The sequence below is a fragment of the Peromyscus leucopus genome, chromosome 8b (assembly GCF_004664715.2).
Source record: "Peromyscus leucopus breed LL Stock chromosome 8b, UCI_PerLeu_2.1, whole genome shotgun sequence".
Lineage (NCBI taxonomy): Eukaryota > Metazoa > Chordata > Mammalia > Rodentia > Cricetidae > Peromyscus > Peromyscus leucopus.
In genome coordinates this window covers 105624262-105645627 of record NC_051086.1, presented here as the reverse complement: position 1 = coordinate 105645627, position 21366 = coordinate 105624262, and the positions used below count along the sequence as shown (strand labels likewise).

At 51.9% G+C, this 21366-nt stretch overlaps 2 protein-coding genes across 6 annotated transcripts in view; one reads left to right on the top strand and one right to left on the bottom strand.

Annotated features, from left to right (window-relative positions):
* The window catches only part of Csnk1d (casein kinase 1 delta), a 37035-nt gene extending 36302 nt beyond the window's left edge, over positions 1-733 (top strand). For all 3 annotated transcript variants that reach the window (XM_037201236.1, XM_037201237.1, XM_037201238.1), the window contains one exon: positions 594-733. The gene's annotated coding sequence lies outside the window, so the exon portion shown is untranslated. The remainder of the gene's footprint in view (positions 1-593) is intronic.
* Positions 159-9973, bottom strand: Slc16a3 (solute carrier family 16 member 3). Of its 3 annotated transcripts, none has more exons than XM_028884942.2 (6): positions 9889-9973; positions 4621-4669; positions 3347-3596; positions 2833-2976; positions 1698-2465; positions 159-1050 (listed from the first exon to the last, which is right to left on the bottom strand). In XM_028884942.2, exons 3-6 carry the CDS (start codon positions 3567-3569, stop codon positions 776-778), a joined length of 1410 nt encoding a protein of 469 aa, XP_028740775.1. In that variant the 5' UTR covers positions 3570-3596; positions 4621-4669; positions 9889-9973; the 3' UTR covers positions 159-775. The 3 variants fall into 3 exon arrangements, with proteins under 3 accessions (XP_028740775.1, XP_028740773.1, XP_028740776.1); XM_028884940.2 differs by having other exon boundaries at positions 4586-4669; positions 9889-9967; XM_028884943.2 differs by lacking the exon at positions 4621-4669 and having other exon boundaries at positions 9889-9969.
* Between the last annotated feature and the right edge of the window lie 11393 nt (positions 9974-21366).

Below are 21366 nucleotides of genomic sequence, written 5' to 3'. Positions count from 1 at the left end.
TGGGAGCTCCCAGGGCCTCTGAGTGCCACCCTGGGGCCCCTCTCCCTCCCTTGATATTCCCCTCTCCCCTTTTCTTCCTGCTATATGAACTCTGTGGCTGCTGAACAAACCCTAGGGACAGCAGAGAAGGTTACAGCAGGCAGAACTGGGAGAGCTAATGAAGATCAGAACCACTTTTTAAGAATCAGCAGTTTGTTATTTAACAAAGGTGGGACTCAGGGTGAAGAGACCACTGCCCAGAACCAGACAGCTCCTGGAGACAGGCCCTCTGGTGCTCCTCTACACACAGGACTGTTTCTACCTTCTCAGGCAGAAGGAGCGCTTTGTCCCCTAGACGAGGGGTGATTGGCAATGTAGGAGACCAGGGCAGAGGTGGGGGTGGATGGTGGGGCCAGGGAGGACCCTGCAGGCAGCACCCACCTGCCAGCCCGTCCCAGCCCTGCCCTCTGATTAAAGTCGTGTTGTCTCCTAAGTGTGGGTTTCTAGGTCCTTGGCCACAGTGGGGGCGGGGAGGCACAGGCTGCTCGGGCTCAGCAGGCTGGGGCCCTGGTCTGCCGGCTGGTAACTGTGCGGCTTCCTTGGCTTCACCGCAGATCCACTTTGGAACGACACGGTTCCCACCCCGCCACCTCTCCCCGCAAAACACTGACCCGCTGACCAGGCAGCCAGAGCTGAGCAGATGGCCCCGCCTCAGCTGGTCCTGTTTGTGAAATAAATATGAGCGTTGCCAGTCTCTGGACCTCTTCCCTGCTCCCTGCCCGCCCGGCCAGGCCGCTCACACGCTGGTTTCCGGGGTATGAACCACCTCCCCATTTTTCTCAGGCTGTCCCTTCAGGAAGTGCTCCACCTCCCTCGAGTCCACCCTCGAGTCCACAGGGGGCTTGTGGAGCTTCTCCTCCTCTGAGGCCACCTCCTCAGGCTGGGTCACCTCGGGCCTCTTCCTGATGCAGAAGAAGTTGCCCAACAGCAGCACAAGGGAGGAGGTGAGCACCTCTGCCCCCGCCAGGATGAACACATACTTGTAAACTTTCGTGGCATCCAGCAGCTTGCCTGCAAAGAAGACCTGGGTCACTAGAAGCTCCTGGGAGTACCCTGCTTCCACCCTGGGCCAGGGCTCCATCTCCTGGCATTGAGGAAATGCCTCACGCATGCAGTCACCCTCTCTGCCTTGCACTCCATCCCCAGCAGCATCTGCCCAGCCCTCCCCAGCCCATGAGAGCAAAGGCTGAATCAAAAAGGATGGATAGAAGTGGCCTTGAAGGTTTGCACTCATGGGGCATATATCTCTCCCTTCCCAGTCACAGAGCCCTAGAAAGAAACATGGCTTAGCAAGGCCCTGAACACTTAGTAACTGAGGACCCCAAGACCATTTTGGAGAAAGAAGGAGCCAGAGGCTTTAAGGGGATCAGAAAGGGCTGTGGAGTAAGAGACAGTCCAGGATAGCTAGGCCACCCTCTCCAGCTAAAGCCATTCTCCATTTCAATGGAGTGTTTTTGGCTGGCCTTCAGAAAGTAAAAGGACCAAAGTTTATGCCTGTCTTGGCTCAGAGCCAGCACTTACTGCTGACATCTGCTGGCCCCAGATCCTATCTATTTCCAGTCTCCTAAAGCAGGTATGAAAGGAAGGGGGGTAGGTAGCCCCTCCTCAAGGAGGCCAGGCCTTGCCCTGTTCTGGTGCCCCCTGCCAGCAGCACTCACCTCCTGACGGGGGTCCGATGAGCACAGCCACAGCCTCTAACAGCAACACGAGACCGATGGCACTGGAGAACTTCTGAGTGCCTACGATAGCCATGAGCACCTCAAACTGTAGAGCCCCTACCATGCCATATGAGATGCCAAAGAAGATGCAGAAGACCACCAGGCCACCATAGTCACTGGCTGTGGAGCCTGTCAGGTCGGTGAAGCCATTGAAGAACATGGCAAAGCTGAAGAGGTAGACAGAGTAGGGCCGCACCTTCTTGAGCCCCGTTATGAAACCAGCTGTGGGCCTGGCAAAGATGTCAATGAAGCCCAGGATGGTGAGGAGGAAGGCGGCCTTTGTGTCAGGCACACCCAGATCCTTAGCATAGCTCACCACAAACACTGGGGGCACAAAGAGCCCCAGCACCATGATGGAAGCAGCCACTGCATAGATGAGGAAGCCACGGTCTCGGAAGACACTCAAGTCCAAAAGATGCTTTGATGGCCGCTGGGGGACTTGGGGCCCGGTCCCTGCATGCGCCTTGGGTGCCACCAGCGGCCTCATGAGCGCAGCGCATACGCAGCAGTTGAGCAGCAGGCCCCCCAGGATGAGGAAGCCACCTCGCCAGCCATAGTGGTCCTGCAGGAGCTGCCCCAGCGGGGACAGCGCGCAGAGGAACACGGGACTGCCCGCTGCCGCCAGCCCATTGGCGATGGGGCGCCGTTTGTTGAAGTATCGGTTGAGCATGATGAGGGAGGGCTGGAAGTTGAGAGCCAGACCCAAGCCTGTAAGAAAGGGCAGTGTAAGACCTCAAATCCAGGCTTGCAAAGAAGGCACTATGAAACCCCAGGCCCAGACCTCCAAGGAGAGCAAGCAGAGTTGAACCCCATGGCCAGGACTTGCAGGGAAGGCAGTTTAGACCCGTGTCTCCCATACCTTCATCCATACCCCAACTTCCCTGAGCGCAGGTCCATTGCAAATGGTGGCGAACATCTAATGGGTCTCAGAGTACAGAGCCTCAGACACTGGCCACGTGTCTCGTCAGACTTACGGGTGGGAAGGGTACAGCCAAGAAGCCCAACAGTGCTCAACTTTCCCCCGAAACTCAGAACAGATCATGCGCAGGAGGTCTGCAGGTCCCACCCAACTCACCAGTGATGACCCCTGTGGTGAGGTAGATCTGAATGATGCTTCTGCAGAAAGATGCGGCCACCATTCCCAGGGATGCAAAGAGGCCACCCACAAGCATGACAGGCCGGCAGCCAAAACGGTTCACACACACACTGCAGAGTGGCCCTGTGTAGAGAAGGTAGCTGAGGGAGGGGCCAGGCGTCTGGCTTGACTCTGCCCCATCCCTGCCCACCAGAATATGCAAGACCCTCAATTATCAGGTGTGCTGGGCACTGGGGGCTAGGTTCTTAGTGCAAGGTGACTCGTGGACACTGGGCAGAGCCCAGCTCCTCACGTGACCTAAGCAGGTCAACAGGCATCAACCTCTTTGAAGGAACCGCTTGTGGAGCCTGACCACTGGGAGGAGCCTACACACTTAGACAGGGACCGAGACACTTTGCCCTTCAGAGAACCAATACCTTTCTGGCAAGATCACCCACTGAAGGACTTCCCCATTCCCCTGTGCTCCCTGGGATGCCTGTGGACCCCAGCTCACCTGTGCCATAGAGCATAGCCAGCAGGATGGAGGAGATCCAAGCTGTGTCGCTGTAGCCAATCCCAAACTCATGCATGAGCTCCTTGAAAAACACGCTGACTGCTTTGGGAAAGGCATAGGAGAAACCCGTGATGATGAAACAGCCGAAGAGGACGGCCCAGCCCCAGCCGCCATCAGGGGCCTTGACTCCGGTGGGACCATCGTCCACCACGGCTCCTCCCATAGCCAGGAGGGCTGGTTTCACCTTGCCCTGAGAGAAAAGAAACAGAGCTGACTCAGGTTGCCAGGGTGATCATCTCAGCTGCAGCCCAGCAGAGGAGGGTGGGGACAGAAACAGGCAAGACACCTGGAGAGTCCCAGAATTGGCACCTGGCCACTCCTACAGCAGCTCAGCCTTGGGCAGCCTGCTGTCACTACCTTAACTGTACTTTGGGAAGCTGTCTGGACCCTCACTCAGCTGTCTGTTCCCACACAGGTGGCTATAAAGTACAGTGACTTTTTCGGGCTTGGCCAGGATTCACATTACCTCCTGGGAAGAACAGACCCAAGAAACCAGCCCCAGCTGGTGTTTTTTGCACTGGGCAGAGGCTGTGCCGCACAACGTAACCCTGGCAGCAGCCTATACTTCCCACCCCTTGGGGGCACACTCTCGAGTCCTCCCCCAGAATGTCTGGGGTGGGTGCCCAGTGCTTTGCCCAGCTCTAAATCTAAATGAGGTGAGCCCGCCCTGTTCTGCCCCTGAGGAGCTGGGCTGCACTCTTTGCCCACCCTGGATTCCACTTTCTGACTGACTGGGAGGACATGGGTCTGGAGCAGAGGCAGATGAAGCACAGGCTGTAGTATCTGAGGGCGCTTCCTACTTCCCCTTGGTAGAGGTTAGTACTTCTAACTCCGCCTAGAATCACCCATGACAGTGGCTTTTGGAAGAGGCTGAAGATCCTGGTGGATTCTAGGAAGGCTTAGGGGTTAAGGGGAAAAAAAATCAGTCATGGCTGCAGCTCATAATTAATCTATTGGAACAGGGGCAGATCTTCTGGCCCCTAGCTGCTAAAGTAAGCAGGAAGTGTCCCATACCCCACCCCCACCCAGTGCTAACTTCCCTTTTCATGAATTTCAGGGGCTTAGTTGATGTGAGACAAAGCAAGTCCGAAAGCTAGGGCCGGGTTTTTGTCTGGGTATCGACCCCCAGTCAGTGTTCCCCTAATCGCAGAGGTTGCTCAGCCTCATCCCCCATCTCACCAAGAATTGAGCTGCAGCAGGGGGCAGCCTCTGACCTGAGTATTCAGTCCAGTCTCCACAAATGCTGTGCTGCCAAACAGTACTCTGGGGAGAAAATCAAACCATGATGTTGTTTCAGGCAGCTGGCACTGGGATGTAAACCCCTGACCAGGAGAGCTACCCTGGCTGCTCACCCTGGAAGGGCTGGGCATGTATCTGCAGGCTCCAGCCCTGCCCCTTTGCTGCCTTCTTCCTGTGAGCAGAGTCCCGTGGTTGGGGCACAGACATGCTAAACTAGACTGTGTCCTGGGAAGCCCAAATGTGGTGTGACTCCACCCAGGTTTTCCTAAGGTTCAGAGACAACACACAGCTCTGCTGCGAACGCACACCTACCTTCAAAGGCTTCACCCTGCTTCTGACCATCTGGCCATGGCCCAGCCTGAGACCCTCCCCACTCACACCCAAAGGAGAAGTATTTTATGCCAGTGAGGACATGCTCAGTGGGAGCCCCAGGTTCCAGGCACCTCTTATCCATTAGCCCTGGGTTTAAAAGACCCTTAAGATTATTTAAAAGGGAAACTAAAAACTGGAGTGGGGGAGTGCATTTTAGGGATATACCATTTAGAGGTGAAACCAAAGACAGAAAAATGAGGATGACGCCAGGCCCAAAATTTAAGGGATAGTCAAGGAGAGAATGGAAGGGGTGGCCAACTGGGGTTCCTGCTTGTTCAGATTGTGGCTTTACAAAAGTTTGTTATCTCTTTTGTGTGTGTGTGTGTGTGTGTGTGTGTGTGTGTGTGTGTGTGTGTGTGTACACTATCTCACTATGTAGCCCTAGTTGGCTTGGAACTCTATATATATCACAGGATGGCCTCAAACTCCTTGCCTCTAACTCTTGATTCCTAGGATTACCGGCATGCATCACTATGCCCGGCCTTCTGTTGCACTTTTTAAAATAAAGCCAGAGTGGGCAAGGTGGCTCAGTGGGTAAAGGCACCTGCCCCTGAGGCTGACAGAGTGGGTTCAATCCCCATGACCTACATGATGGAAGAGAACTGACTCCTACAGGTTGTCCTGACCTCCATAAACAATGACACACACACACACACACACACACACACACACACACACACACAGGCACACAGATGCCTGTGCCCCCCCCACCCCACCTCACTCCACCCCGCGCGCGCGTGCGCGCGCACGCGCGCTCACAATCACAAAATAAAATCCAATTTCCATGCAAAGCCAAAAGGAGAGCATGCCCAGAAACAGCCGTGAGTACTAACCTAACTCTGGGCCCCCGAGGTCCCCCACAGAGGATGAGAACTCCCAGGCCTGAGCAGCTGAGCTGTATCAGGTGTGTGTAGCACTTATCAAGGTACTAACAGGTATTCCAGCCTTTTGAAGTTTCTCTACCTTTGCTTGTTTCTTATAAAGGTTGGGCCCTCACTGGAGCTCTCAGAATTCCAGAAGGACAGAAAGGGGGACATAATTACCAGCTGTAGATGATGGGCCCTCTGAACTGGGGTCTTGAAGGGCAGGCAAGGTCTGAAGGGTACATGTTCTGGAGCTTTTCAGGCCCATGGCTGCATGTAAGACTAATAATACAGGGAAGGCCCTCTTCAGGGCCAAGAAGATGATGGCACCAAGACAGGAAGCTCTCCACCAAGGCCCAGCACCAGCGTTGTCCTTACCCAGTATGGTGCTAACTACCCTAACGGAGCCTCGCCAGTGCCCACCCCAGCCTGTCTCCAGAGACCCCAGAGAGGAAGACTTCTCAAGGAGATCAAATTTCCCAACCAGGGGTGGGGTTTAAGCCTGCTGTTTAGGCTGCTTTTGTCACCCAGGCCTCAACACATCCCAGGAGAGAAAAAGGCTAGGATCCCCAGCCTGCCTTGAGAATGAGATCCACAGGGTAACAGCATGGATGGGCCAAAATGCAGGCCAGTGCTCTAACCCTTGGGCTTCCCTGTCTATATCCACAGGGGCCCCCACCTCCAACAGCATATCCATGGGCACACCCTAGCTGTCTGGCCTTTCGGTGACATTTACCCTCCCAAGGAAGCATGTGAAGCAGCCCAGAAATAACTCAGCCTCCAGGTCACAGAAAACTGATCTGGGGGTGGGGGCTGGGCCAGGAAAGCTTACAGGGTGCTCCCGAAAGCTGGTCCCTAGAGGCCCTTGAAAGGCCTAACACCAATGAGTGTTGCCTATGGCAGAGGTACATGGGAGTCCCTTGTAACCTTTTGCATTCAAGGGTCTGGACTATCAGTCCAAGGAAGGTGCCCACAGTGGTCCAAGCCCTGAGTTCTGGTCTCTGGTCTATTCAGGTGCCCCTTAAGTGCCCATCATCAGAGGAGGGACCAGGCTTGGCCCTGCCTTTGTGGTCTAAGTAGGTGGCAGGAACTAAGGCAACTACCTTCGTTGGGTTACATTCCAGATCCTCAAAAAACAAGCAACTAGTTGAGGCTAGCCCTCAATACCTTGGTAGCAGGGGCAAGAGGCTGTTGAAAGGTCTCCTTCCAAGTTCCCTCCCTCCCTTCCCCTACCATTGTACAAACAGGTATACCAGCATGCCTCTCCTTTCTGAGCCCTCAGCCCGGAGCCCACCAGTGTGTAAAGGAATGCCATGGAAAAGCCCCTCGGGGCTTTTTCTGCGGAGGCGTGGTGCAGCAGAGGCTGAGCCACAGGGGTTGCCTGGCCCTCCACCCCATCCCTCCTGGCCTGCCCAGCCTCCAGGGCATGCCTGGCATCACGGCAAGTTGTCCTGTCAGCTCACATCAACCTCGCAGGGACCAGCAGGGTAGAAATACTCGTCTTGTTTGCCAGAATAGACACTGTTGCCCAGAGCCAACCACCCCCCCACCTCAAGCCTGAGATCCCTGCAGGGCTGTGGTAGGATACTTGGGCTCAGAGTACCACACCTTGTGAGAAACCTTCAACGCTTGACTGTCACAAAAATGGGGCAGTCCTGGGGATCTTCATCTTGCTGTGGGAGCCCCTTCTCTGCAAGGTTAGGATTAGTGAGTGAGACCCTCTCTGAGCCACTTTCCCACAAAGTTCCACCTAGGCCTGCTGGTCACTGCACTGGCTACTCCCTCACAAGGCCATGCATGCATGGAACCCTCAATTCCCCTGCAGTCTTCCTTCCTAAAGCCAGGATCCAAAGCTAAAGGGAGGCTCAGAAGTCATAAGCGCCCCCCAACTCCCACCACTGTCTGGCAAGGAGGTAGGTCTGGAGATGGCAGATGTATGGGGGGGGGGGCCTTGGGTTAGAGGCGGCAACCGACAGGACCGCCTCACTCCATCTGCCGACTGGATGTAAAAGTCCAGCAGACCTGGGCGGGGCTCAGTGGGTCGGGCTAGGGTCGGGAAGGGAAGGAAGCTCCACCCAAGCGGCCTCGGGACGTGGGGGACGTGACCGCGCCAAGGGAGGAGCCGCCGCCCGTATTGCCTGGAGTAGGCGGTCCTTCTCCGCTCCTACCGTACTCGCAGAGCGAGGCGCCGCATGCCCTAAGGGGCCCTACAATTCACCCACAGATGGGCTTTCGAGGCGGGCCATTTCCCTCTGCCCTTCGCAGAAGCGAGCCGGGGCGGGCGGGCGAGCCTCTGAGATGCTGACTGATGAACTGCAGGTCTCGCAGCTAGTTCATAAGTGCACCTGCCCCTCATAGCCCATTCCACTGATGGAAACTGAGGCGGGAGGCCTACTCATGCCACTAGGGCTGTCGCCATTCCTGCCCTGCCCCTGTGCCGGTGCCCAGTGCCAAGTGGACTAAGGCCTGATCCAGAGGCGTCTCCAGTTGCTAAGCACCACCATCCAGAAGGTCCGACTCGGAGCCCCAAGGTGCCCCCTGCACTTGGTCCCTCACCAGCCCCCACTTCCTGGCCAGTTCACTGCAGAACTGGCCCTAGAGTCGGTAATCCCGGCACACTGGCATACTAAGGGTCCCACAAACCGACCCCTTCTATATCACTCCTGATGGCTGTAAGTTCAACAATGCTTTCTCCTTGCTCCCCCTCCAAATTTAGGCTTCCAGGCAGTGAGTACTAGATCGTTTATATGGGAAGCAGGCCCTGCCCTGGTGGTGTGGGCAAGTCCATCTTGGAACCACAAAGTCCTTGTCAAGAAGGATCCACAGATACCTAGGCAGTGTCCCCAGTGCCCCTTGAGGGGTAGACCCGTCATTCGCGCACCATCCTAGCTGTGCATTAGTCACTGCCCATCCTGAGGGAGTCCCAACATTTTCGGCACAGACAGACCCAGCACCCACTGGACACCAGCCAACTTTTGGGCCTGTGGAATGAAGCTGAGGGCCCTGGGAGATAACCTCCTGCCACCAACAGAATCCACCCCCGGCTTTGGACAAGCTACTGGGCTGTGTTGTATGGGGAAGCCTTGCCATTTACTGTCTCTCAGATCACCCTGTTGCCCCTATTTCTGATCATCACAGAAAGTGTTCCTGTCGGCCTGGACATGCAGCCCTGTACGACGGGTAAAGAGCAGACTTTGGATCCTGCTGCCCCCTTACCTGTCGCCCAGATTCCAAGAACCATCAGTGGCAGAGTTAACGGCTTCCCTTGCAGTTAAAGCTGCCTGTTGACTGGACCAGCATCCAGGTAAACCATTTCTCAGGCAAACAAAAAAACCTAGGCTGTGCACCTGGTTTTCCCACGGAATGAGGATAGGGCAAACCTATCCCATTATGGAGGGAAACCACACTTTCATGTGCCTAGTTTGGGCTAATAGTGGTGGCTAGGTGATGGTTAGCGAGTTTAAGGTGGTTAGTAAGATGTAATGAGGAGATGGGAGGAAGAGACCCGAGGGCATTCCTCCCCCAACCATTCCGAAGCGCACGTGCTCCTCTCTCACTGGGCGGCCTGCTGTGATGCCCGCTGGAGGTTCAGGGTTCCAAGAAGTCTATAGCATTCCCACCAAATATAGCCCAGGTTCTCCAGTCGCCTGGCCACCCTCCAACCCTCTTGGGCCGAGCTATTTATACTCTGGACGTTTGGTCGCCCAGAGCGGCTGCCTCCTAGATTAAGCCCAGCCCCCGAGGGCTGTCGGATGGAGAGGCTTCTGCGAAGGTAGGGAGGCAGGATGCGAGCACGCAACTGGCTGCTCCAGGCCATTTGGTGGAGCCGCAGTGGTGAGAGGGTTCTCCAAGTCAGGAGAGACCCGGGGCTGGGGAACTAGGAGGGAAGATGACCGGGAGCCAGGAGCTCCAGGCCCGGATCCGGCACCTGAGGAACGAAGGCCCAACCCCTGGGCCACTGGAGGGTCCCTGCCTCGCTCCACGCGCCAAGCATCGCGCCGCGCCTACCTGCCACCGCCACCGCCAGCCGCAGCGTCCGCCTCTGTCCGCCCGGGCTGCTCGGCTCCGAGCCGGGGGCGACTTTAAGTGCTCTCATCCCTCGCGCGGCACGTCCCCCGCGCACGTCACCGCTGCCTGGCGCCGCCCCTGCCCTCCCCGCCAGACCCCTCGCTGCTGCCGGAGGGGGCGCCCAGCCGCTGCGCCCCGACGGCTCGGTCACTGCCATTCTCCGTTTACCAGGGAGCCCAGAACTGAACCCGTTCTATAGGTGGCCCAGGCGCAGACCCTACCCAACACGGACCTTCTCACTGTTCTCTTCTGCGCCCTCAGACCCAGGCTGACCGCCTCGCCTCCCCTAGGCACCCCTTTCTGCCCCTCCATTTATCCCTTTCCAAGGCTGTGGGGTCCTATGATTCTGGCAAGAGAGTGCCAGCGTCCTCACTACCTCCTAGAATGGAACCTTTTTTGCCCTCCATGCCCTGGCTCGCGCCTTCTGCCGGGTGGCATGCGCCCCCACTGCACCCCATTCACCATGGGCTCCCACCACCTGCCTCAGCTCTCGGTCTTTAGGCCTCCTTTGGACCTTCGCCCCATCCAAACCTCCACATCCTGCCGGTGTCTACGCCTGAGCTGTTGCGTGGCGGTGGCGATGTCTCCCCTAGCCGAGGAGCAAGACCCGCGCACCTTGGACTATAGGGAGATCTTGGGCAAGGCTGCCAACCTCCTTGAACTTCCGCTTTCCCCTGTGGTCGGGCTTTTGCAAAGCCAGATGCAGACACTGACACCACACTCTGCTCTGTCACCCTTCAACTTCCAGTCCAGTGCGGGAGATGAGAACCGGACAGCAGCTTTCCATCCTACTCCACAAATGCTGACTGCCTGGAAAGGATCAGGGTTGGGAAAAAGCAGAGTCTTTCTTCTGAGCAGATTCTTCCCAGTCCTCCGGGGAGCGTGCATCTTCAGCCTCATTTTACCCCCTGCATGCAATGGAAATAACTGGCACTTTGGGTGCTAGGTTTGAGCAGGCATCAGGGAGCATGACCTTTGATGGATAGGACCCAGGACACTTATTCTTGGGCATCTAGCCTGGGTTAAAGAAGCACTCCATCTCATTTCTAATGAGGCTCCTAAACGACCCCAGATCCCCTGAGGCTAGGAAGTTTAGAGCATAATTCAACTTTAGACAAAGATCTCAATACATGCAGAATGGAAAAAGGTAATCCCCAAGTCCAGAATGTCACAACTGTCCACTCTTTTGGCCTTGGTAACCAGAGGGTACCATAGCATTAGTTTTGGCCCCATAGTCAACCATCCTGAGTCCTTACCTACTGAGATGCCCAGGCTAGGAGGACCAACTGCTCTATTGAGTGTTCAGCACCCATCCTCCAATGGACCTTCCATGAAGAGTCATTCAGGATGGGTCTCCACCCCTGCCTAGGGTCTCACTATTACTTCAAAGATGCTAGGGAAAACATTCATGGTAAGAATCCCATGGCCTCCAGCAAGTGGCATATGGGGCCTCAGTCTTCAGGGATGAAGACCTGGGATAGGTGGCAAACTTCTGGGAGGTAGGGCAGCCAAACTTCCAGCCTCAGCCACTGAAGATGTTACAGATACCCAGACACCATCCCACAGATGTGGGGGCTAGTGATATACTCTTCTTGGGCTCACAGTTCACTGTGGCAGGAGCTGTGTTTGCCACCCCTCACCATTCCTTCAGACCAAATAACTCAGAGCTGCCCACAAGGAAACAGAAACTAAACCTGTGCATCCTCTTGTCTCCCAGACGCCAGGAGCTGCACCATCCACAGCCAGGTTTCTGCAGACTCTGAGACCTAGTTGCTCTAGGACACCCAATACTCCATTTTCTGGGTGAATCTAGGAGCATTCAAGACCTAGAGCCCAAGAGCAAAATTCCCACAGCACAGCCTCTACTGTTCCAGCACTGATGTGGGAGCTCTCTCCATACTGGTATCTAGTGTCCAGTCTGCCCACCATGGGCCTGTACCAGCTCAGGATGCCCTTTTCTGAAGGGAAGGTACCTGGGAAGATGTAGCTATCCCTGGGAGGTGTCAGTTTCCTAGCACTGCCCAATGATCCAGCCAGATTCAGTCCTGCCCTCCAATGTCCACCATGTCCCTCCAGGCACCCTACCAGTCCCACCTCATACCATTCCAGTCTATAGCTTCAGGTCCCATCAGGCCCTGGAATGTGCTTTGAGGAGACTTAGTGGCTGGAATCTTGCAGAACATGGACTTTCCCAAGATCTTCCCAACCATGGAATGTGAAGGATCTATCACCAATCTTGAGCAAGCATCCAGTCTCCCAGACAGGGTGGGGGCCAGGATCCTCCTCTGTCTCCAAAATGATCTTAGAAACAGGGAAAGAGTTTTCTGAAGGTTCCCCTGTCAGCTGCCTCTGGGACGGCAGGTGGAAGGTCAAGTCTCTCCAGTCAGGAGCCAGGAAGGAGCCTAGAAGGTTCTGCAGAGCCATACAGACACCACATCGGCAGCCCATGGAGATTCTTCACGATCCCCCAGATTATAGCCTAGTCACTATGCCTGGCCACGCCTACATGAACCAACCACCCAGCACCAGTTGCTACCCCGTGATGGATTGAGGCCAGGACAAGCTGGGTCAGGTGAAGAAGGCCAAGTCACTGAGACATTCCGTCCCAACCACAGCTCCTTCCCTAGGGTCCCCAGCTGCCTGGCTCCTGCCCCTGCTCCCTGAATGATCTCTGTCCAGGGGACTTAGTGACATACTATTGAAACCTGTTACTCCACACTGAGGGCACTTTTCCTCCAGGGCCTGCAGGTTTAGTGGGATGCAGCCTCCCCTGGCCCAGACTGGAAAGGAGTGCTGCTGTGTGAGGCTCATGGAAGCAGAAGCCCCACGGGACACAGCCTGGACCCAAGACCATGAGTTTGGGACCAACCCATTCCTTCATTCTATGCTTTCCCCAGGTTTTTCCTTCCCAAATCCTCTGGAGAAAATAAAAACAAAAAATTTTCCACTGTGCAGCACCCAGAGAGTGGGCCAGTGGGAGAAATTAAATCTCAGCCTAACCCAGCCACACACACACCTGTGCTCTGTTGGTGTTGGGCAATAAACATTAGGGTGTTTGTCATGAGTGATGAGTGGGTGTTGTGTGTGTGTGTGTGTGTGTGTGTGTGTGTGTGTGTGTGTGTGAGTATGGCAGGTAAGGAATTATGTGCTGTGAATAGGTGTGGATATTGGGTGTTTGTGTGTGCTATGTTGTGCATGAGTGTTGGGTGTGTGGTAGAGGTAGGGCATTAAGTGTGCATAGGTGTTGGGTATGTTTGTGTAGGTACAGGCATTGAGCTATGATTGTTGAGTGGGTATTGGGGATGTTGGGTAGATGTTATGCATGAGTGTTGGAGGTATTAGTGTGCTTGTGTGCTTTGAGTAGGTATTTGCATGTGGGGTGCCTGCATGTTGGGCATATGGTGTACATTTGTTGCATGTGTTTGTATGAAGGTGTATGTGAGTATTGGGCTGTGGGTATGTATGGGTATTGGTGTTTGTTTGTGTGGATGCGTGGGTGTTGAAAGTATAAGGATGGAGTATTGAATGCTTGTGTGTTGATATGTTTGTATGTGATGTGTGTGTGTGGTTGAGAAGGGTGTTGGGGATTAGGGTGGATATTAGATGTTGTGGTGCGGCTGTGTTTATGTGTGATGTGTGTAGTTTGGATGGGTGTTAGGGCTGTGGATGTTGGGTAGATTGGGCTGTTTATTTGTGCATGTGTTCATGCTCCATGTGAATGTTAGGCTATGGGTATGTGGGACTGTTGGATGTGTGTAGTCTAATAGGAACAGCCAACTGCTGACCAGGCCTTCTCCTTAGCAGCAATAACAACCTCTCTTCCACATCTTCTGGAGCCAGAATTGGACAAGAACAGAACTTCTGGAACTTAGAACAGGGCCACCTAGGCAGTAATTCCAGGGTCATGGGGAGAAGGAAGCACAGCAAGGAAGACAGAGGAGCAAAGTCCCTCTGGTCTTCAGGCTCCTGGTCTGTGATGTGGGCCTAGCAGAACCCATCTGAAGTTCCTTGGGGGTTAACTTCTGGGGTCTCCATTTTATTCTTAGTCATTCCACTCTACCTTCATCAGGACCCAGGCGGGCAGTCCTGTATTGGGTTTGAAATGCATTAGTTTTCCTCTCCCCCTACTTCTGCCCATCTGGGACTGGACTCCCCATGCCAACTTCCGATGCTATCTGATGCTCTCTGCTGAGTTTCACTTGGACATCCACAAATGGGCACCAACAAGAAGGAGGAAAAGGCTGGGGAACAACAGTTACACATGCTGTGGCCTCAGGAAGCAGCTGGGTGTGAACCATTTGAGACAGTCAAGTGTTTGAATATATGAGCAGGATATGCTCCACAACTGAGCAGGCCAGCCAGTAGAAAACAAAATGCATACTTAAGAGAGTGGAGCTTTGTTTTTCCATTAGGATTGCACATGTACAAAAGGGTGTGGTGTCCACACAGCAGTCTCAGAACCCAGGGACTGAGGCACAAAGATTTGGAGTGTGAGGCCAATCTGGGCTACACACACACACACACACACACACACACACACACACACAGAGAGAGAGAGAGAGAGAGAGAGAGAGAGAGAGAGAGAGAGAGAGAGAGAGAATTCTTTTCTTGAAGGTAAAGTCAGAGCAGGAGAGATAGCTTTGTAGATAAAATGCTTCTTGTATGAGCTTGAGTGTGGGAAACGTAAATGAAATGTAGTCTTCAGTATCAAAGGGTTAAATGAGACCATGAAAGTTCCATCTATAAAGAACTTAGTTCAGACATGATCTGAAGAGATGGCTCAGTGGTTAAGAGAAGTTGCTCTTACAGAGGACCCAAGTTAGATTCCCATCAAGCATATGGTAGCTCACACCATCTGTAACTCCTGTCCCAGGGGATCCGATGCCCTCTTCTGACCTCCAAGGGCACCAAGCATACAAATGATGCACATAATACATGCAGGCAAAACACCCACAGACACAAAATAATAAAATAACTTCTGAAAAAAAACTATTTTTTTTTTTGTTTTGTTTTGTGTACATTGGTGTTTTACCTGCATGTATGTCTATGTGAAGGTGTCAGATCTCCTGGAACTGTAGTTACAGACAGTTGTGAGCTACCATGTGGGTTCTGGGAATCAAACCTGGGTCCTCTGGAAGAGCAGCCAGTGCTCTTAACTACTGGGCCATCTCTTTTGCCCCTGGGAAAAAAAATTAAAAAGAGATTAGTAAAGACACCATCTGGCAAGAATCCTTCCCCAACTCAGCATCTTTCTAAGATAAAAGCATGTGCTCAAGGTTGCATCCTGCTCTCAAAAGTTGAACTTTGCTTATCAGCTCTACCACTTGAAGTGAGCCCACCCTTTAAAGAATGTGAGGCTGAACTTTGACTACTCAGAGAGAGGCACAAGACCCCTTTGCATTAGGGATAAAAACCAGTGGGAACCCCCTGGGTACACTGTATTGCTGGATTTGCATTGCTTTGCATCCTGCTACAGAAGTAGAACTTTTTGCCTCTCTGAACTTCTTTGGATTGTGTGGATATTTACTTGGGACCCATTTCTAACATTGGGACCTGAGTTTGGATCCCCAGAATCAATGTAAAAGCTAGGGCTGGTGGCTTATATCTATAACCCCAGCAAGGTAGTGGTGGTAGACAGAGACAGATCCCTGGCTATATAGTCACTCTAGGTTCAGTGAAAGATCTTATCCCAAAGCATAAGGAGGAGGCTGGAGAGATGTCTCAGTGGGTAAACAAGAGGAGACATTCCACCTCAAAAAAGCAGAAGGTGACTCCTAGAAGTTGTCCCCTGACATCCATGCATTTGTTGTGACACCCTCAAACTCAAACTCTCTCTTTCTCTCTCATGCACAATAAATAATTTTTTAAAACGGCAAAGTGATTGAGGGAGACATTGTGATGTTGACCTTGGCCCCCATATACATCTGAATGTGTGGGTGTATCCACATAGCACGTACACATACAAAGCAAAAACGGCCAGAAGGACACCCCAAGTGTGACCTGTATCACATGTCTTCCTTTCTACTTCCCCAAATTGCCCTCTTTCCCAGCAGGGTATTTTGTTACTTGTGGTTCACTCATATTTAAAATCAAAATGAAATTCATGTAACATACAGTTACCATAAAGAAAGAGTGTCATCCAGTGCCTCCGAGAGTCATGTAACCATCAGCTTCCTCCAGTTTCCAAGTCTTTCCATCACCCGTTACAGCACCCTGTGCCCACTAGGTGATCACTCTGTACCCACTGGCAACTATTTCTGTAATTTCTGCCTCTTCCTCTGTGGACATTTCATGCACATGGAAACAGTGTGTGTGTCAGGGATGGAACATCAGGGCCTCAAACGAAGCAAGTGCTCTACTGCTGAGCTGGCTATACCTCTAGACATTTTTCTTCCTTTTTATTTTAAGACAAGGTCTCTCTTAAGTTTCCTAGGCAGGCTTTGAACTTGGAATTCTCCTGCCTCAGACTCCCAAAGCAGCTGGGATTGAAGACCTCTTTCAGTATGTGGCCTTATGTGACTGATTTCTTCCACTGACCATAAAGTACTTCAATTCTTTTATACTGAATAATACCCCACTATTCAGACAATGTATTCTGTGCATCTGTTCACCTGTTATGGACATTTGGGCCATTACCACCTCTGCTACATAAATGTTCATAAAAGAGTTAGTCATGATAGACAGGTCCTTGTATAGACATATGTCCCCATCTCTTCCAGCAATATATGTAGGAGTGAAATTGCTGGCTCACATAAAACAGGAATTGTGTGTTTAACTTCATGAGGAACTACCAAGCTGCTTTCCACACCACCTGCCCCATGTCACACTCCCACCACAGAGCAGACGACTTCCAATTTCTTCATGTTCTTGCCAACATCTGTTTTCTCTGGTTGTAGGTTTTCTGTTTTCATTTTTATTAAAGTCATCCATATGAGTGTGGTATAGCAGCTCACATAGTTTTTATTTGCATTTCTCAAGTGACTATAATAATTTAAACATCATTTCTTTGCTTTATTTATTTATTTTTATTTTATGTAGGTGCTGGGAATCAAACCCACGTCTTCTGCAAGAACAAGTGCTCATGACCACAGAGCCATCTCTCTAAGCCCATTTCTTTGCTTTTCTATCATGTAGTGTGTGTGTGTGTGTGTGTGTGTGTGTGTGTGTGTGTGTGTAGTATGTGTGAGGGGTGTGCTTAAACACATAATGTGTGTGCCTGTGGAGGCTCAAAGTTGACAGATGACATGTCTTTGTTGGTTGCTCTCCACCATATTTATTGAGGTAGAATTTCTCATTGAATCCAGAGCTCACCCATTTCGCTAGTCTGCCTACCTAGTTTGCCAGACAGATTCCCTGTCTCCACTTTCCACTTCCTTGTTGAGATCACAGGCCGGTCACCACACCTACTCACCTGGTGTTTACATGGGTGCTGGAGATCTGAGCTCCTCCTATTCTCATACTGTACAATAAAGGCTTCACCCACCAAGCCATTTTCCTGCCCCTAGAACATCACTTCATTGACTACTGACTTTTTCTTTCTTTCTTTCTTTCTTTCTTTCTTTCTTTCTTTCTTTCTTTCTTTCTTTCTTTCTTTCTTTCTTTCTTTCTTTCTTTCTTCCTTCCTTCCTTCCTTCCTTCCTTCCTTCCTTCCTTCCTTCCTTTCTCTTTCTTTCTTTTTCTTTTTTGGACAGTGTCTCACTATGTAGCACTGGCTAGCCTCGATTTCTACCCACCTACCTCTACCTGTCTCCTGAGTGTTGGGCTTAAAGATACGCACCGACAGGCCTGTTATTACTTTACTTTTCATTGTTTGTATTCTTAGTGTCCTGATAAACCCCCTGCCATGAAGTTTTACTCTTATCTTTTCCTTTCCCTTTCTCTTTATATTTGATATTGGAAATAGACCTCTACCCTTATGTTTTCTTCTAAGAGTTGATGATTCATTGACTCATTGTCCAATTTCAAGTTACTCTCTGTGAGTGGCTTGAGATAGAGGTCTGGTTTCATTCCTGTACATGTGGACATCCAATTATCCCAGCATTTAAAAAAATGTTCTGAGCTCTTTGTTGTTGTTTTGGATCAAACTAAGGGGCTTTCACATGCTGTGCAAGTGTTTTTTTTTTTTTTTTTTTTTTTTTTTTTTTTTTTTTATTGAACTACACTGCCAACCCCAAACAAATGTCTTTTGTTGTTGTTGGTTTTTTTTTTTTTTGTTTGTTTGTTTTCGGAGACAGGGTTTCTCTGTGTAGCATTGTGCCTTTCCTAGATCTCACTCTGTTGACCAGGCTGGCCTCGAACTCACAAAGATCCACCTGGGCTCTGCCTCCCAAGTGCTGGGATTAGAGGTGTGCACCACCACCTCCTAGCTTATTTTTGTTTTTGAGATGGAAATCTCACTGTGTAACCCAGACTAGTGTGGGGGACCTGCCCCACCAGGAACTTAGGTCACCTGTGAAGAGGTGGCCTGCAACCTAGGAAAGGCAAGTGCATGCTGCTCGCCTGCCTGTTCCCCAGCCTCCCTCTTACCCGGAGACAATCAGACGCAGCAGGGAGTTAAGACAAGCAAGAACTCCTTTATTGATGGGCAGTAAGCCTCTTTTATACCAGAAAACCTCAGAACCCTAGGAGGGGGTGAAGGAATCTACCAATCATTTTAAAGGTCACCCTATTTACAAGTTGTTTATGCCCTGACATCATCTCCTGTTTTTAGCATAAATAACTTAAGCTAACTTCCTTCCTCACCATTCCTCTCTAATCTCCATACAAACAACCCAAGCTAACTTCCTCTTAGCCATCCTTTGTATCTATCCTCTGCACAAACAGCCTAAACTAACTTCTCTGGTACCATTTGTATCCACTCTCTGCATACATTTCTTTGGCACCCTCTTTGCAGCCCATGTATGCCCCACAGACTAGTCTCAAATTTATGTTCTTCTTGCCTTATTCTCCCTAGCGCTGGGATTAAAGATATGAGCCATTACAGTTGGCTTAGCATTTTGTTTTGTTTTTGAGACAAGGTTTCTCTATATAGTGTTGACTGGTCTGGAACTCACTATGTAGACCAGGCTGGCCTCAAACTTATAGAGGATTCTGCCTGTCTCTGCCTCCCAAGTGCTGGGATTTAAGGCATGTGCTACTATGTCAGAGAGTTATTATTTTCTTGGTTACAGACTAGGACTGTGCATTCTGCCTTTTCTGTGTCTAAGCTGGAGTGGGCCTTGCTAGGCTGGAGCTCCACTATGAGGCTGGAGGCTGCTTCGGGTCTTCCTCTTTTATGGGGTGACAAAGCCCTTTGTCCATGTCCTCCCTCCCCCTTATCCAGAATTCTGTGGGGTTTCCAGGCTTTAGCTGCAGTGATACCCTACTTGAGGTAGCCAGGCCAGGCCAACAGAGAGTCACAGCGCTGTCTGGGATCCAGCTGGACACTGGTCTAGTGAAGAGGGGTGTACCCACCCCAGTCAGTCTCTAGGCCTGGAGGATGGGCAGGGAATTGGTCCTGGGAGTCTGTGGACAAACTGTCTTGCTCTGTAGGCCCGGGACCCCCGGGTGCTCTTCCTCCTCTTTGTTTCTCTCCATCTTCCTTGTGTCCTTTCTCCCTTACTCCAGCTGGAGGGAACACTCAGACTCCCTCTGCCCCTCCGTGGTACCATTCAGGTCCTGGATCTCCCTGTGCGTGAGCCTGGGATATGAAGGAGAGGGACCATTTTACCTGTAGTCCCGTGTCCTCCTCTGCTGTCTCTGTCTGTGTCCCCTAGGCCTGCTTTTCAGGTCTTATGGTGGCACTTCCAGCCTGGTGTTACTCAGAAGAACAGAAATGATTTACTAGAATGGTTTACAAGCTGTTAACTAGCTAGTCCAACAATGCCTATCTACCAAAGGAAGGTCCAAGAATCCAGTAGTTGTTCAGCCCATGAGGCTGGATGTCTCAGCTGGCCTTCCATATACTCCAGAATCCTGAAGAAGTAGGCACTAATGCCAGCGAAGGAATGGACTTGCCAGCAAGAGTGAAAGCAAGTGGTCAGAGAGTGAAGAGCTTCCTTCTTTTAAGCCTTTACATAAACTGCCACCAGAAGGTGTGGCCCAGATTAAAGGTGTATCTTCCCACCTCAAAAGACCTGGATTAAGAGTAGGTCTTCCCACTTCAAATGACATATATTATTAATTTTTAAAAGTCCTTCACAGCCGGGCAGTGGTGGCACACGCCTTTAATCCCAGCACTTGGGAGGCAGAGCCAGGAAGATCTTTGTGAGTTCTAGGCCAGCCTGGTCTATAGAGCAAGTTCCAGGACAGCTAAGGCTACACAGAGAAACTCTGTCTCAAAAAACAAAACAAAACAAACAACAACAAAAAAGTCCTTCACATGTGTACCCAGCCACTTGGGTTTTAGTTAATTCCAGATGTAGTCAAGTTGACAACCAAGAACAGCCATCACAAGCCTCCACTGGACTCCTGGTCCCTGCTGACTGTCTCCCTCCCCTCCCTTTGCTGTTCTCAGGCCAGTCATCTTCCTCCATATCTCAAGGACTTAAGGGCAGCACCCGACCCGTGAAGTGCAGGTGACAAAGACTGCTTCAGAAGCCTCAGGCAGCCCTGTAAAGTGACATTCCAAGTCATGCGTGGCTCATGAGGCAACAGTGGGAGGCCACGTAGGCCACACCTGAGCAGGGAGTCCGGAGAATCGCCTGTGGCCACGTGGCCTCTGCTGACAGTAGCCTATGGCACTCTAGTCACAGGGACAGCTGTCAAGACTTAGCTCCAGCACTGCACAGACCCTTGCTCATCATCCCCACTGCCTCAGAGGCACCAAGCACCTTGCCAAGCAGTGTTGGTTCTTCTCTGGCACAGCTCTGTCTGGCCCTAAAACACACCGACCGCTCCTCACACCCATGGCTTCTCTGTGGACCTCTCTGGACCTCCCTAGCTGTGGGTGGTTTCCTGCCCTTTAGCAGCTCAGAGACCTTATCCCCGTCTCCTGACCACATATCTGGGGGCCCTGGTCCTCATTCTTTTCTGACCTCAAGGCCACCCTTACTCTGACAGTTCTGATTGTCCATGTAGCCTAGGTGCCCTGGGTGCCCTCAGCTCTGCTTAGTCCAAGCAGAGCTCCTTCTCCCCCAGGCAACCTTCAAGCTCTTCTTCCCCTTACTTCCTGTCCATACAATAGTAATTCCCAAGGCCCCCTGTGTCCCACTAGACCTCCAGGCTCAGGGCCAGGATCACTCAGACAAGGGGAGTAGATGGTCAGCAGGAGGTGGACCTGCCCCCAGCCTGGCCAGCCCTCATCCCTCCCATAAGCCCATTCTCCATCAGAGGAATGGGGTGGAACCTTCAGACTTCTCCAATGGTCAGCGCTCCTTTGCTTATATTTAGCATTGGCTCAGATGAGCATTCATAGTGGTCTACCTGAGCTAGTCCTGC